General features: G+C 40.7%; 1 protein-coding gene across 1 annotated transcript; it reads right to left on the reverse strand.

The window, feature by feature from the left end:
• Nucleotides 1-1,536: 1,536 nt before the first annotated feature.
• RIOK1 (RIO kinase 1) lies at nt 1,537-17,024 on the reverse strand. The gene is made up of 17 exons (XM_062499135.1): nt 16,954-17,024; nt 15,925-16,129; nt 14,668-14,758; nt 13,633-13,702; nt 12,908-12,950; nt 12,146-12,238; nt 11,309-11,421; nt 11,101-11,181; nt 10,472-10,558; nt 9,768-9,905; nt 8,990-9,093; nt 7,236-7,342; nt 6,553-6,618; nt 4,829-4,948; nt 4,493-4,546; nt 3,282-3,425; nt 1,537-1,752 (listed from the first exon to the last, which is right to left on the reverse strand). The coding sequence occupies exons 1-17, from the start codon at nt 17,022-17,024 to the stop codon at nt 1,642-1,644; spliced, it is 1,698 nt and encodes a 565-aa protein (XP_062355119.1). The 3' UTR covers nt 1,537-1,641.

Here is a 17,024-nt window from a genome sequence, read left to right on the forward strand (position 1 = left end):
GCAAACACCTGAAGCAGGTAGTTTATGCTTTGAAGAGCCTGCACAGACAGTCCTGCTGCACATCACTGCAAGCAAGGTTCCAATCCAAAATTACAGATTCAGGATCTCCTTTCTGCTACAAGACAGTTAGAGCTAGGCAAACTTGATAAGGCTGTGGTGCACAGCCTGGAGGGAAGACAAGACTATGCGGGCTAGGACATTTCCTCTTCCCTCAAGCACAGATGAGAGCAATCTACTTTCTCTGAAGTGTCTCCTGAGGTAAAGGAGGTAAACACTGCCCTGTGGGACATGTTCTGTCTCTGGGGCTTCCAGGCTCTTTGCCAAGAATCAGCACATAGCCCCACCTTCAGAGCAGCCAGACCCAAGGAGAAGGGGGCTGTCTCTTGTGTCTGACAACCCCCAACTCCCATTGATCATCTATGAACCACTGTCCTGGTGGAGTCAGGCACTGCTGTGCCACACAAAAGAAAGCACACACAGCTTCACGGTCACTTACGCTTACCCCACCTCACCAAGACCACCAAGATCTGCCCAGTGCATGCGTAATTTGTTCCTGGAGAAAAGCAAAAACTTGGACACATGTCCCCACTCCATCCACAGCCCTTAGGCCCTACACACACTTCCCGCTGCACTATCTTCATGAATCACAGCTGCCATGGCAGAAGGCAGAATCCCCAAACCAGGGCGACTTCAAGGACAAAGTGTACAAAGCTATTACTGTTTCAGCAGAGCACTGATGAACACAACTAGCCAGGCTCAGGGCAGCCATCACCAAGGCCACCTCTGCCTGAATATGTCTGTACACACGCAGGAAATAAAGTGTTCATGCTTCTGGCAGCATCTAAGCCCTTGGTGTTATGAGAAAGAGTACCACCAGTACTCCCTCACTTCTGGATAGAGGTCTTGCAAGTCCTCCCCTTCTTTCACTACCAAGTTAGAGGCTGGTCCCTCTCTTGCACCTGATGTAATGCCAATTTCAAAATGCACGTATTTCATCCCAAAGTCCCAAAAAACATCCCCATTTGCTGAGAAAATACAAGTCTTGCTTGTTCCAGTAATACTGCCTACACTTACATGAGTACTGTATGTGAGAGTGCTATCAATTCTTGTGTGGATTGAGAAAGGGAGCAGAGAGAAAGATCTGGAAGCCCTGATTGGTTCCTCTCTTATGAGATTTCTAGCCAAATGCATCAAAGAGGCTGTGAAGGTGAAATGGGGATTGCAGCCATATGCACTTGGCCCTCAATGGTGATGCAAGCACAGGGAGGCAGCAAAGGCACAATGACTGCAAGGTTATCCAGGGGAACTGTGAGAGCCTGCAGAGCTCAATTTGCTTCCATACTGCGAAGAAGGCATGAGGAGTGAGAACACAGGAACAAGTAACTGTGAGTTTAGCAAAAAGCCAAACCTGCACAGGCAAAGAATTTTAGCAGGTGCAAATGTTAGACTCATTCTTTCCCAGCGAGAAAACTGTGTCTTACACTCTGTTCAAACAATTACAACGTGTTCTTAACAAAAACACTCTCACAGTTTATACTGTATGTATATAAATAAAGGATTTTTAATTTTTTAATAAAGAATAAAAGATGGTGACTGACTAATCCACAACACATCATCCCTTTCTCAGAGCCAAAGCTGACTTTATTTGCCTTTCTTCATTTTTGCAGTCTTTTCTTTCCTCTTCTTCACATGCTTTGGGATTTTGGTTTTTCTCTTTTCTCTTTGGGCTTCTTTAACCATCTTCTTCCTTTCCTATAAGGAATCAAACACCATTCATTTGAAGCCAGAAGGGAATGAAAAATTTTAAGCAAGTAAATGAATTGTTACATTAACAAGTTAATTAACACATGACATAAAAATAAGGTTATCAAGATAAAGAAATTTAAAAAGTCAATAGGAATGGTGAGGGGAAAGGAGAAAGGAAATACAGCTTGGGAGTGGAGCCCAAACGTGCACACTGGTAATGACAAGGCAAAATTCAAACTAGTTAGAACCTGAGTTTCATGCAACCTTTGAAGAAAATGAACAAGAGACACTCTTAACTCATGCTACTTACACCTAAGATTACAACAGGTTGTCTGGTCTACATTTTCTGCCACCCACAGGGCTGCTATAGTATGTGTTTCTATGTGTCATGCAAAAATATTGATCCAGTAAGTGCTGATAACTCAGAGCAAGCTGATCATCAGCAGGACTAGCAGGAAAGAATGGCATGCTACTGCAACACAGTGTAAATCTGTGCCAGACACAGAAGGGATGAGACTCAACTAGAAAACAGAAAGTCAGTAGAAGTAATTGCTGATAATCAGTTGTTCAACCTACAGCTAAACACATAGGTTACAAAAACCCCCTCATCTCACACAAAAACAAGTCCAAATGAAAACCTATCAATTAGGATGAGAAGTGGCCAAGACTTCCCTGCTTCACATTTTAAAGGCAGCAGCTCTAGACTGGCAGTGTGCCATTTTTGACAGATATGAAATATATTATCTTACCTTTCGTAGGAAGAAAAACCTAAAATGCAGTGTCCCAAATCTTGAACCCCTTAAGCATCCAAGTTTCGCCCTGCCTTTTTTTTTTTTTGCACAGCACCTAAAAGGCTGCCAAAAGGCCCTCACTCATGAGTGATACTCTGCAGGAAAGCCTCACCAAAACTCCAAAACTAAGCACACTGTTCCAGTTTAGAAAATGAAACATAAAAAAAACAAAAAAACAAGGGAAAAAAAAACCAACCAACCAACCAAACAAAAAAAAAACTAAACCCCCGACCCTAACCATAATCTGTTTGCTGGACTGCATTACACCTCTTGCCCACAGCAAACCTAGCCATCCTGTACTAATGGTACTGCAAAAGCCACTGTGGTACAAACACTGTCACCAAATCTCCAGTTCTACAGATCAAGTGGTCTCAGTCTGGGCACAGAGAGGTTGATAATGACCACAGCCAAAAACCTGAACACCAAAGCCTGAAGAGTAGCCAGAGGGACTGAAAAGCTGCCCAGGCTTCATTGAATTCTACTTTGTGTAGCCCTGTAATTCTCTGTAGAGATCTCTCTTCTAGCTTTGCCTAAGCTACAGAGAGCTGTGTTCCACACTGCTCTACATAAAACCACCTTTAATAAAGCATCCCCAATGAAATTCATTGCCTCTGCTCTTGTTCTCCACAACAGGAAAGGTCCACAGCTTATTTCGAACAAGAGGAAGCAAGAGCCACTAAATTTGGAATTTTTTAGCATCATATAAGCAAAGGTGGGAAAAAAACCAATTCCCAGCCAGCTGACCTTTTTGTCCATGCTAACTTCAGCAGGTCTATCTTTGGGATGTACAGATTCTTTACAGCCTGAATCAGAGTCTTCTGAACTGCCATCATCATCATCATCAGAGTCTGTTTCTGAACTGTCTGCCTCTTCAAGAAGTGCAGGAATCTGCAAGATATATCAAGATTTATATCAAATCAAAACCAAGAAGCCTAATGACAGCACACACACACATATATACACTATAAATGTGTGTATATATATATATATATATATATTTTCACAGAACCTGCTGCAATTAAACCCTTGAGAAATCTGATGCTATCTGCCTTACCACAGTCCTCACTGAGGGCTTTATCTCAAGATAAAGAATGTAGGTTAAGCCAAACTAAGAACAAGGAATCTACAATGTATTACAGATTCTTTTAGGTCAGGGCTCAAAGCACAGCTGTTATTTGCACTCACAAACTAATTTCCCTAAGTTAAACAGCAATTTGCTAACATATGTGGAAGCCTATTTTTAATTATCCTTGGATCATGCCCAAATCTACCTTGGGGGCAATGTATGTATTCTATATTGCAAACACAAATATCTGCACTGGAACACTCACATACTCTTAAACAAGCCTGGAGACTGTGCTACAGCCTGATCCCACCCATAGTTATATTTTCGTTTAAAATCAAGAGTCTACACCACTGCTAGAGAATATTCACAAAGTAAGGAAAGGGGAATCCACACAGGGCTTCTGCCTTGAATGACATGGCTCCACGTGATCTATGTCCAACTTCTCCTCCAATCTACTTTATAGAAGTGTCAATGTCAAGTACTTCAAATACAGTAAGACAATATTTTATACTGGAGGACTGTTCTTTATGCAGTATTATAACAGATACCCTAATCATATCAAAACTTGCAGTCATGCAACAGCTTAAGTCAATTACGTTTTCCATAATCAGAAAACATTTTCCCTCATCTTCACCTTAACTTTAGAGATCATGGCCACATCAAGGATTATTCAATTCTGAAGCAACCCAGCACCAGCCACAGTACAGGGAAGCAAATTCTGTGTTGTGCAGACACTGCCATGCCAGACCTAGCCTGGACAGAAATGGTCACTCTGCACACAAGAGGCTTCTTTCATGGTGCCAGCTGCAGGACCAGGCATTCTCTGAACTACCTGTAAGCACTTTTCTGAAAATGGCTAAAATGAAGGATTTCAAAAAGACCCTCTCACCTTCTGAACACCAGACAAATCCTTCTTCAGTCCTGTTACAGTCTGGTAGAGAATCTGCTCCAAAGGAGAGAGGATGAAATTACATTATCAAATTATGTCTTGATTCTTTGCTTCCAGAGAAAATTACTATCTAAAATAAATTTAAAGAAATAAAGACCAGGATAAAATCCACAATGCTAGCATTAAGCACTAACCAGACAGTTTTAAAGTATGATATAGATTCAGTACTCCACACCTTGGCAGCAAAGCTTCTGTTTTTGTTTGCTGGTAGGTTTCCAGTAAGAAGAATTCACATTCCCTCTCTCTTTTTTTCAGGGCCTCAGCAGGTCTACTCACGTTATCTTGCTGAACATTCAATGCCATATCCTCTTCTTTCAATTTCATCATTATGTCCACGTCCCTCTCATAGTTTTTAACTTCAGTCAGAGTTCGAGGTATATAGGCCTTCTTAAATACCTAGCACAGTGAAAGGAAACATAGGCTTACTAACTAACATAGTGTAATGATGTTTTTCTCTCCTAATTATGCATCCTTAGGAGAATAACCACAATCAGAGAAACAACACATGAACACAGCAGTCATCCACTGCCATTTGAACAACAGAGTTGTTTTGTATTTGGTTATTTTTTGCAGGGGCAGACTTAATGTGGAATCTAGACATTACTGATAGATCACAACTAACAAGGCTCCTTCCTTAGTGTGACTCACACCAGCCCACTTACAAAATTCTCCAACCACCTCTTAGCCTGTTTGAATCCTAAGAATTTTTCTGATGTTTTTATTGTAATGTTTACTATGTCTTCATGAGGCAACTCCATTGAAATGCACTGTTAGAACTTAATCTCTTTATGTAACAATACTCACTTCAACTTATGGTTCACTCAAAAAGGGTTCTTGCAGCAGTAGAGTACAATAAAAACTAATTGCAGTATCAACAACATACTTAAAATTTGTCATATCTGGAAGTCTTTCATCAAGCTTACGACCCTACCAGATCAGAGAGATGTTTTGCTTCTCTGTTTCATGGTATCAGTTCAAACCCAGCACAGATTGCATACACTTAATGATCATCACAGCTCATCTGAGAGCTGTGCACAAAGCAAGGCCCCTGCTTCCACAGAGCTGCCCTTACTCAGTTCTACTCTTTCGCAAGGGAAGTGGCACAAATTAGCCATGGTGATATGGAAAGTCTAAGAGAAATGAATTGAACTTAGATGCTAGGAAACCACCTCTCTTACAGGTCAGTACCTCATATAAACAAAGGAGTAACTTGCTTGCAGAAGACAGGCTTGCTACCAAACACTAGATCCTGACTCTACAGCTCTGTAGTTTTATGCTAAAACAAGCCACACTGGGAAACAAAAAACATCTTTCCTTGGCAAAGCCTAAAGAAGTCAGTGAAACCTGCTGAGCTCCAAGACAAAAAAAGTCTTGAATAAATCAAGTAGTATTGACCCCAAAGACCAGAGGTTTTTGTTCGTTGTTGGTTTTGGTTTTTTTAACCTTTTCTGGAACAGATAGTTAAGAACCCTTTCTATCTTAGTCTATCTTTACATCAAGCATTTGCAGAACGTTAACAGCTTTCTGTAATGGACTTGAGATGGTTTCATTTAATGTAAAAGGAGTGGAAGAACTGAGACTGGGAGGGGAGCTAGACAGGCAATTTGGCCAATGCACATATCCAAATATATCCACATATCCGATGCACATAGCCTGCTTCTGTATCACTGGTCCAAAACCACCGGCATAATCAGATCTCTCTACTCATGTTTTTTGTTCACTAAACCTGAACTGGAAGATACATCAAGAGACCTAGATGTGAGCAAACAAACTGGTTTAGGAAATTGAATATTTGCCTTCTAACAGCTTATTGCTGACAGCTTTTACACATGGCATCCCTTAATACTTCACATCTCGACTAGGTCAAGACATTTCAGTATCACAAACAATGTTTTGTTTCGCATCAACTCTACATTTTTCCAAAGAAATCAGAACATTTGTCAGTGTTTAGAAGAGGTAAGGTTAATATCAAATTTCGTAACAGGAACAGAAATCCTCACTTCCTCATCCACTTTATCTTGACTGGATCTTTCCTCCTCTGTTCTTTTCGATGCTATTTCCATTGCCTAAAGAAATACAAAACATTACAAAAAAGTTATCATTCCTTAGAATCACACCACTAAGCCTTTAGAATCACATCCAACTATTCCCATCTGCGTTTCTCCCTGTGCTCCACCGCACTCACACGCACTCCAGCTTCCCTATGGGAATGTCTTCAGCGACACCTAATGGTGACCAGCAGTGCTGGGAAGCACATTGACAGCCGCAGATGAGGGCAGCTGTAACAGAGGGGAAAAAACACTTGCTGCTCCCCCCAGACCAAATTGTGGCAGGCCCAGCATGGCTACAGGACGTACAACACATACTCTCCATACAAGCATTTCTGCAGTGCTTCTTCTTGCCAAAAAGGAAGAGCTAACTTAAAGCATCCTGGTTCTTATAGCACCTCAGACAGACATTTGAGCCTTCATAACCAGACTTTCTGAGAAAACATGCAATGTAAGTAGTATCACCCTACAGTGGTATAAATGGAAAAGACCTATATGCATTTTTGAAGCACTAGCACAACAATGTCATGGGCTGTCTTCCTTATAGCAGGGTATGGAATAAATGAGATGATGGAGCTTGAACTAGATCTGATTTTATTGTCCTCTTACTCAGTAAGAAGGCCATGAGGTCTTACCTTAGACAGGTAGTCATCAATGTTCTCGCTTGTGATAGAAGGATCAGTAATAAATTCAAATAGCTCCCTCACTGTCATCACTGCAACACTGTGCTTCTGGAAAAAGTCTACCAGGAAACAAGGGAGAGACAAAACCTGTAAGTAATTACATCTAACATACTCAGCTTGGATGCTTAAGTGGCAATTCCAGCAAGCCAACAATCCTGTGAAAGTCTCAGCAGTATGCTCTACATCCTACTGAGTTTAGTTGCCAGATGATTCTTGGCTATTTGAAATAAAACTGTTCATGTCCCAGATGCAACAAATATTGAAAGGAGAAAACCTGCAAAAATATAAAAGCCAAATCAATTTCAGCAAGATCCCAACTTAATGGAGTAGGGGCTAAGAAGCAAAGAATTAAAGACAGATCTAGTATTTGCAATGACTAAGATTAAAAAAATCAATGTATTTCAAATAAGGAATGGAGACCTCAAAGTTCTGCCAAAGAGAAACATATGGCCACTGAAATACAGTGCAGCCTCATTATGATCCACCCAAAAGAGAAGACACATGGATGTCCTAGGATCCTCCTCATTACTATACTCAGAATCAGTTTCTTAAATCAGTTATTAACAAATTCATAGGCTGCACTTCTGTTCTGAAAAACAGCAGCAAGTGACACTGAGGACTGTTTAATAAGTATTTCCTACTAAAATTCCCAGAAGATATCTCACTGTAAGAAACTAATCATAGAAAGGTCTTAATTTGGAAGCAGTTCTCTGTGCCCACAGAACCACAAGTCTGCAAAGATCACACTTAGGACAGAACCAGGTGTTTCTTAGAGTCTATGTAGAAAGTTTAGACAGATAAAGTTGCAGTGACAGAAAACAAACAAAACAACACTAAAACCACTGCAATTCACTGAGACACTAGAATATCTAGGGAGAGTAAGTGAAAAAACATTAATAAAGAGCAAGGGTGTGACTAGCTGAGCCAGAAGGGAGTTACTAGAAATGCATGAATTGAAAAGGAATAAGGAAAAGGTAGCATACTGGGTTATCAAGAGACACAGCATGCACACAGTTCTTTTCTAATCATGTGTCATTTTCAAGAGTGTCTGTAAAATGAGGAAAAAGTCCATCTGAAAAGAAAGAGGGGACAAAAGCAGCCTATGATGAGTTTTTTTGTCCTCAGGGACACACTCGACCCGAAGGCAGGTATCTGTTACACAACATGGATATTCACACAAGAAGACCAAATTCTCAAAATAAAAACTTTATCAAAATACTTACCAAAATAATATGACAAGCAATAACATCTAATTAATTACTCTGCGGCTTGATCCTCTCAGCTGCACTGGACAAGTAAGTGCAGGGAACTTTATAACACACAAACTTCTTACCAGCTGAGGAATTCCAGATATTGATTCAGCTCACAGAAAGCAACACATCAGTATGTCTGCACAGTATTTTAAGTAAGGGAAGTTAAGATTGGGGTTAGCACTGCTGCAGACTGGGAGTGATCTTAGATCTAGCCTGAGATTCAGCCACGGGACGCATTTCAGACACGATTTCTAGCAAAGCAGGCTACACTACTCTGAACTCAAGAGTACACTGCTCCCTGAGGGAGTCACGAGAACATAGGAGAGGAAGCATTTTAATGGAATTTTGACAGCTTCTACAGTCAGTTACACCTGAAAGGAAATAAGGTCAAGTGAGTCCATCCTGCTAAATAAACCAGCTGTCAGAAGAAGGGTTGAAGTGCAGCCCCCTCACCGTTAACATTGGCACAATCCTTGCGCAGGAACTCCAGCGCATGCGGGTGGTCGTGCTCCACAGACTGAGACACATCAATGATGTACACGTCCCCTCCGTGGTACCTGCAAGGAAACCCCACACAGAACTGCATCAACTCCACCACACTACTGAGGGACAGGGAACAAAGCATGCTTCAAACCTCAGAACCAGGAAAAAAAAACAAACAAAAAAAACAAAACAAAAAAAACCCACCACCTTAACTTCTTTCTCCAGAATATGCCTTGCATGTTAGGGTCAGGGTGGCTTTTATCAGTCAATCCTTTCCCTCCTCTGCACATGCTGTATAATTAATTTTTTTTTAATAGTCTGCTCATAAGCAAAAAAAGCAGAGAGACATACAAAGAAGAAAAAATACCCAAGAAACAAGTTTTAAAAATACAGCAGTCAAGTGACAGCTGACTAACATAAAATACCTTATATAAAAGTGATACCTTACTAATTTTTGCCTGAGTTAACGGGGTTTTTTTTCCTGGTTGTGAGGGGGTTTTGTGAGGTGATTTTGTTATGGTTTTTATTATTCTTTTTATGGGTTTTTTTTGTTTGTTCGCCTGTTGGTTTTTTAAACAGAGAAAGCTCAGATCTGGGTTAAAGGCTACATAATTAATTAGGTAAGTTACAAAACCCAGAAACTACAAGGACCCCACCCTCGCTGAAAGGTACATCAGTACTCTCACACAGAGGTTGACAATGCATACATTTTAGATGTCACAATTCAGAGCAAGGATTAAAAACATACAGCATATTAAATTCACTGAGATCTGCGTGAACAAGTCTGGCATCTTGGTACATTCTTCTCATGTACTGGATGATCTGTAGGTACAGCTCCCGGACTTTGGAGTCAGACAACTGAGCATTCTTCAGCAGAGGAGCAGGCCTTGAAATTACAAAACAAAACAACAGAAACTAAATACTTTTTCCTTCCTCATATCAGCTGCAAATGCTTTAATTGCTGTGCCTGATCCTTTCACTCCCTGAGTGTGTCAAGCAAGTCAGGATGAGCAACCAAGTGCAAGAAGCCAGCAGGAAGGGCAGCAAAATTTTGTTACATGCTTGCCAAAGATTCTGGAGCTTTATTTCCAACAGGAGCTATTCTGGACCATGCTACATTTACATCGGTAACTACAAAACAATAAACTATCTTCATGTACTATTAGCAAGCTTTTCTAGCATTAATCTCTGGTTAACAGATTCACTTTATTAATTAATTTTGCACACAACTGAGGCCTCAGAATCACACAGACTGCCTTGCAGGAGTAGCTGACAAATGTCTAGGACCGTTCCAAAGATCACATGCACATGTTACCTTTATAGGCCTAGAGTAACTGCAGATGAATTCAGAGGGTTGGTTTGTTTGGTTTTAATAAACCTTTGGGAAAAGCTATTACTAAATTTTAAAAAAACCAACCAAACAAAAAAAATCCATTTTCTAAGGATACTTACCTATCACCTTTACCAATAAAGCCCATGACAAGCACATGACTCCTTAGCATGATTGGCTCTGGGCAAGGTATCTGGGCTGTGTTCAACCTGAAACACAGGAAAAAAAGCCACAAAAAAAACCCCATAAAACCAAACTCTATTTGCTTTGCACTAGTGCATAAAGGAGCTCTGCAGCTTTGAATGTAACACATAGTGAAAGCTCAGGAAACTCTCCCTTGTGAAGAACAACTAGGAAATGCACACAAAAAGCCACAACCATTCTAACCCTTTTCTAAGCATTCCTGTGTCAAAGAATCTTTAGACAGTTCAGGTTAATCCTAGATTAACCTATATCACACAGCACGCTGCTGCTCAGCAGCAGCTATTTCTAGCTTTTTGTCTTGCTGTTCAGCCATGTCAGACAGAGTTCAGACACTGAAGAGCTTAGAGCATTAGCAGGAAAACAAAAGATCTTCATTCTTCCCTCGCCTTTTGTTTCTCTTCCATAATGAAGCTTAAGACACGTTCCTGAACACCCCAGAGACCCGACAGGGTAGTGGTAGCCACAACCTAGCAAAAAGAGAGAACCTCCTATAAACTTAAGTGTTTCAGTAGCCTCTGCATGATTAAATAAAAACCTGAAAAATCACCTTATCAAATTCCTCATTTCTTTTTCGGCCCACGTCTTCACCATTTTTCTTGGGTTGCCTTTACAGTATCCATGACGAAATCTTTAAATAAAGAAATAAAAGATAGCAGGGGGTCTTAGTCTATCAATGCAGCATGAGCATCAGTGATTTTAGCACCTTCCAAAATAATCCCTCCTCCCCAGTAAAACCAGGCAGAAGTGGAACTCACCTGAATTCACCACTCACATACTTATCCCGATCTTTAAACATCAGAATAGAGGTTTTGTAAATCTTTATTGCTCTGTTCTCTCCATTGGCAGTACTGGCATGATATACATTGGCCTAACAGATTAAAAAGAGAAGAAATAACATTAAAGAAGAGCTCTTTAAAGTAACATAATCTTCTCTCCTCTTCTCATTTTGATACCTGGAAAACAACTGATGTCACCCCAGCCCCTATGTGGCACCAGATGAAGGAGGCTGAACACAAGGGCAATCCTTTTCCCACAGAAAGCAGCTTACAGGAAGTGCTTAACATGGGGCAGGGGTGCAACAATGCCCTCAGAATAAAATCAACACAGCACAAGAAAACTCCGCCTCATCCACACTTGGGGGACTGAAACAAGCCCTTGTGTGAAGGGTTAGCTTGAGCCTTGGCACTGTTCAGGCCCTAAAGCATGGCCCAAAAGTCTCATGCTTCCAGCTCTACACAGGGCAGAAGTATGTCTTTAATTAGAATTATCTGAGTTTGGGTGTTTTTTTACGCTCTACTTAATATTGTGCGTACACATAACTTGGCCAAAACTTTTTGTTAAAAGATGCAGTTAACAACATCCACAAATTTAAGATAATGTTAAAGCATTTTTAGAAATCTTTCAGACCTGGGAAAATTGGTTTCCTTTAACATAAATAAATTTTTAATTAAGATAACTTCTTACCACTCAAGCAACAAAAAAAATGTAGACCTAAGCCCAAGTATTTCACTACATTTTCTGAGCATCATAAACTTCCACCCAAACTGCTGAAAAGGAAAAAAGCCTACTATATTATTTGCAATAAAACTTACTTCTTTCCCTGTGCTGATGCAGCCATTGATTTCTGATATGATACCTCTAGAGAGCATCTTGAACAGAATGATTCGAGTCCTTGGGTCCAACACCTCAAATTTAATACAGAAAAGTCAGCAGAGTTAAAAAACAAATAATAGTGTCCAGTCTTATTACCATATTAAAGGACCCTTGGCATCAGACTGTTCTCAAGGATCAAATAATAATGTGAACAGCAACCACTCAATTCTTCCATGAATCTAGGATATTTCACTTTTTATTAATTTCCTTTTTTTTTTAAACTAAGCATATGTCTTCAAGCTAACTCTAGAAGAGACAAAAAAATCATGTCCCACCCATAGCTGCATTAAACGTTTTAAAGTAACATTTTTCTAGGGATACAGATACCATAACTGAAATAGAAAAGCCATGTGGGCTCAGGCCAGTAATAATTCAGTCTTGCTAAAGAAGAAAAAGAGAAAAAATGCAAACTCAGCACTTTTTCTTGTTCTTTGGAATTTACTAAAAGCTTAAGATGAAATTCTGCATTACACATATGAACAAATCACAAGCTTAAATACAAAAATGAGCTCTAAAATGTTTATGGAACCAAAATTAACCTTCATATGTGAAAGAAAGAAAATTACAACAGGTCTCCTCAGCATAACAAGGGAAACAGAATTCTAAAACTCTGTTCCTGCTCTAACTGTTTTTTCATTGCTTCCAAAATTCTGCACTATTTGCTGTGGTCAAAAGGGAAATTTGATGAACAAACAACTTACCTGTTCTACTGTTGCTCTGTCTGATTTGTCTTTGACTCGGTACCTAGCAGAAGTGAAAATAAAATGTTACTATCCCACATATGGGCTTGGTACTTTGACAGAGCAAACTGTGACACTCTGAGTCAAAGACAAGATTGACAGCCTTAAGAAGTAAGGTTTTCAGTTCATAAAAAACCAAAGGTTTCTCCTGAAAACAGAGGGATGGGAAGGGAAAAAAAAATCAACACACCATCATTAACATTAGAGTCCTTCACTTTTACAGATTATCTTCCTGCTTTTTCTGAATTATGCTCATTCAGGAGAAAACTGTATCTGTCTTTACTGTACCTGTCTTTGGGCTATAAGCTACAGGCAAAAAAAAATTCTTCAGAACAAATACTCATCAGAAGGAACTTTTAGAAGGCCTCCAATACCTTTTTAGCTCAGCAGCTTAAGGATTTCTATTTAGAAAAAAAGACTATCAAAGTGTCTTTTCTAGGGGAATGATACCCATCACTTCTGTCTTACTATATTACACCAACACAATCAGACGTGTTACTAGTGACAAAAGAATCAAAACTTTGGGATGATTCGGAAACCAAAAAACTGAAGGCCAAAGGGCAAACTGCATGTAGACTACTTCTAAACTTCATTTTTCCTAACAAACTTACTCAAACAAGGAAATAAGCACTACACTTGTAGGTTAGAAGTACTTAAGTGAAAATAGAAGCATAAGTAATACTCACATCTCTGCTTCCTTCTGTCTAGACTTTTCTGTGACTCTGTTTATAACAGAGTCATCAAAATTTAGCTTATCTGAAAAACATGTAAGAAGAAATAAAAAAAAACAAAACCCAAAAAATTTTCCTACATACCAGGGTTAACCTAGCACTTCACTCTGTTTACATTTCAGGATAGGACTATAAGGTAACAACACAGATGAGCGAGACAATTCCACAGACTTGGAAATCTGATGCCAATAATGGCTTTTGAATAACATCTCACCATTAAATTTCACCGTTCTTCTCTTATAACGATCAAATGTCATTCTTCTTAACGCAATATAAGCAATAGCCTCACACATTCTCTTCAACAATGCATTTAAATAGTGTTTGATTAAATGCTAATTGTATAAAAGCTGCTGCATTTGGCTACAAATACCAGCAGCCTTCATCCTAGCACCACTTTGTTATCTGGAAAACCCAGCCTCTGATCTCTGCCCTGTCAGAAGGCACCAATCACAGCTACCCCTAGCCCTGACAGGCTGTGCTGAGCAGCCATCTCCATCTCAGGATAAAAATCAAACCACACCAGCTGGGATGGCAGCCTCTTCACTTAGTACAGGATCTGTGCCCCTGAGAGAGAACTGCTCAATAATGTATCCCCCAGAATACTACAGGGGACTGCATTAGTCTAGAAAGTGCAGCTGTGGTAGCAGCAGTGGGAATGACCAACATCACAACAGAGACTTGATACCCTCCCTACGCCCAAACAGCTTGTTCCTACACAGAATCAAGGAAAGACTTCAGGTTGATTGAAGAAGTCAAGGGGAAAGAAAAAACCCCAACAAAACAGCCATATGGTTCTGAAGGTGAAGAGAGAGTATCTATCACAGACAGTTCATGGAGACCAAAGACAATTTCAAGTACTGAAAAGTCATTTTTCATCTCTGGCAATGGTTAACCCACCCATTCCAGAGAGTTCTGGCTTAACATAAGCAGAATTAGTCTGAGAATGCTCCAGAGTGGTAACTGTTTAAATAACAGCACAATTATACTCACCTAAATTAATTTTGTGCTCAAATTTTCTTAAAACCTTGCCTGCAGGGGTTGACAGTTTTGCTGAAGAGCAATTAGGGGTCTGCCTATTTGCCTGAAATGAGGGATTTATTAATATAAGTAATGTTCTGTACACAGCCCTTTGAAATTCAAACCATATCACTAGAAAAGTCATCTCAACTGCCTGTGCCCAAAGTTATGAGAAGAAAACCACAAGGGGTGAGGAAACAGGTATGGATTAACACCAGATTTTACTTGAATCAAGAAAAGAAAATACAGGTAACGCATCAGTTAATATTCTAAAAGTGCTCCAAGACAGAGTTATTTTTAGTCTAGGAAGCTACAAGTCTCTCACACAGCACTTTTTCTGTCTGCAAAAGGAAGAGAATAGAAGACAAAAACAAGGAATAAAGAAGGGAAAAATGCAGAGGTAATAAACTGAGAAAACTTTCAAAGATTTTTGTCTTTTCTGACATGTTGTCCTCCCCAAACACAACTAACACCTGAATGTGATTTCACCATCACTGAACAGCATACACCTCCAAATAAAGACAAGAAAATACCACCCAGGACAAGTGCTGCCAGACATCCTATGCTATGATCAGCACCACTCTGATTTACCCCAGCTGTTCTGGTAAGTTGCTATCAATAGGAAAAGTGAGGTTTTTAACCTCCAGTGTCCAAGTTGATGCGAGAATAAGCACCCTTCTTACCTTCATGAGTGTTTTTCATTCTGCACAAAGCCAGAGTTTCTATGCCAACACCATACGCTCCAAATTAATTCACTTCAACCACCCCCCTCCATTTCTTATACTTGTATTTTTCTTTGCCTTCTTCACTATTAAGTCAAAAATAGAACTGGTTTCACCCTGGATATGTCTAGCAGATGGTATAAAAATAAAGGCTAGGGAAGATGCTCAGAAACACAGAAGACAAATACCAAAAAGTAAGCAACATCTGTAGAGATTACGGTGAGCAAAGAAACAAAAGTTGAGAAAGGTAAGGAAGAGAAGGAAACTGCAGCGACAATGAAAATCCAGCAACAGGGCTTGAGACAAGAAAATCAAATGGAGCTCTGGCTACAATGTACATACACACATGGCATGTCAGAGGAACAGATGCAAAGGAAGGGGATTTTCTCAAGGAAAAATTTCTGCTTGCAGTTGTCTTCAATGTAACAGTAACAACAAACAAAGCCTCCAGGTTGGCCCCATTAGCTCTTGGGCACCCTCAAGTCTCACAGAAGAGCCTTCAACATACCTGTGGATTGCATCCACCAGCAGCATTGTGGCGCTTCGTGAGTCTTCCCACCTCATCATCCCAGTCCCAGTCTTCATCTTCCTCTTCATCACTGTTGCCATCCTCACCATCTTCTTCTTCAGCACTAACTTCTTCACACATGCATAACTGGCACTTCTCAGGGACCTCACCCTCTTTACGTGCTTCTATGTCTTCCACAGATTCACTTAAAAGAAACACAAATGTCTCTATAACTAAAAATGATTGTTACAGTCACCAAAAACTCAATGCACTTATCCCCATTATATGACTTCACATTTTCACTCGTGTTTTAACTCACCGAGTCCAGTTCTGAGGCCCTCTATTCAGGAAGGCTACTGAGGTGCTGGATCAGGTGCAAAAAAGGGAAATGAAGGATCAGGAGCACAAGCCCTATGAGGAGCAACTGAGGGAGCCGGGGTTTTTTAGCCTGGAGGAAAGGAGGGTCAGGGGGAGCTTATCACCTTCAACAACTCCCTGAAAGGAGGGAGTAGCCACGTGGGGGTCGCTTTCTTCTCCCAAGCAACAAGGGAGAGGAAAAGAGGGCACAGCCCAAAGTTGCACCAGGAGAATTTGGAAGAATTTCTTCACAGAAAGGGTAGTTAGACGTTGGAAAGGACTTCACCAGGGAGATGGTGGAGTCACCGTTCCTGCAGGTGTTTAAGGAAAGACTAGACTAACTCAGTGCCATAGTCCAGTTGGCACGGTGGTGTTGGGTCACAGCTTGGACTCGATAATCTCAGAAGTCTTTTCCAACCTAACTGGTGCTATGATTCTGTAATGTCAGTAACGTGTCACGGTTTTCTGCCAGGACAAGTATGTCCCAAAGCAGCACACACGTTGGAAAAGGAAAGACGAGACACACGCAGCCTTTCCTCTCACCTCCCCCAGCAATCAGGCAGCACCACCTATTCTCCCTTCCCCGCCGCCGGGCAAATCCCAGAGATGCTCCCCGTCCCGCTCCGCGTGTTCGCCCGGCCAAGCCCGAGGCCCGGGCCCCCGCGCCCTCACCTGTCCGAGCAGTCCGCATCGTCGAACTGCCCGGGCACGACCTGGCTCATCACCAGCGCTCGGTAATCCAT

The sequence above is a fragment of the Cinclus cinclus genome, chromosome 1, assembly GCF_963662255.1.
Source record: "Cinclus cinclus chromosome 1, bCinCin1.1, whole genome shotgun sequence".
In the NCBI taxonomy this organism is placed as follows: Eukaryota; Metazoa; Chordata; class Aves; order Passeriformes; family Cinclidae; genus Cinclus; species Cinclus cinclus.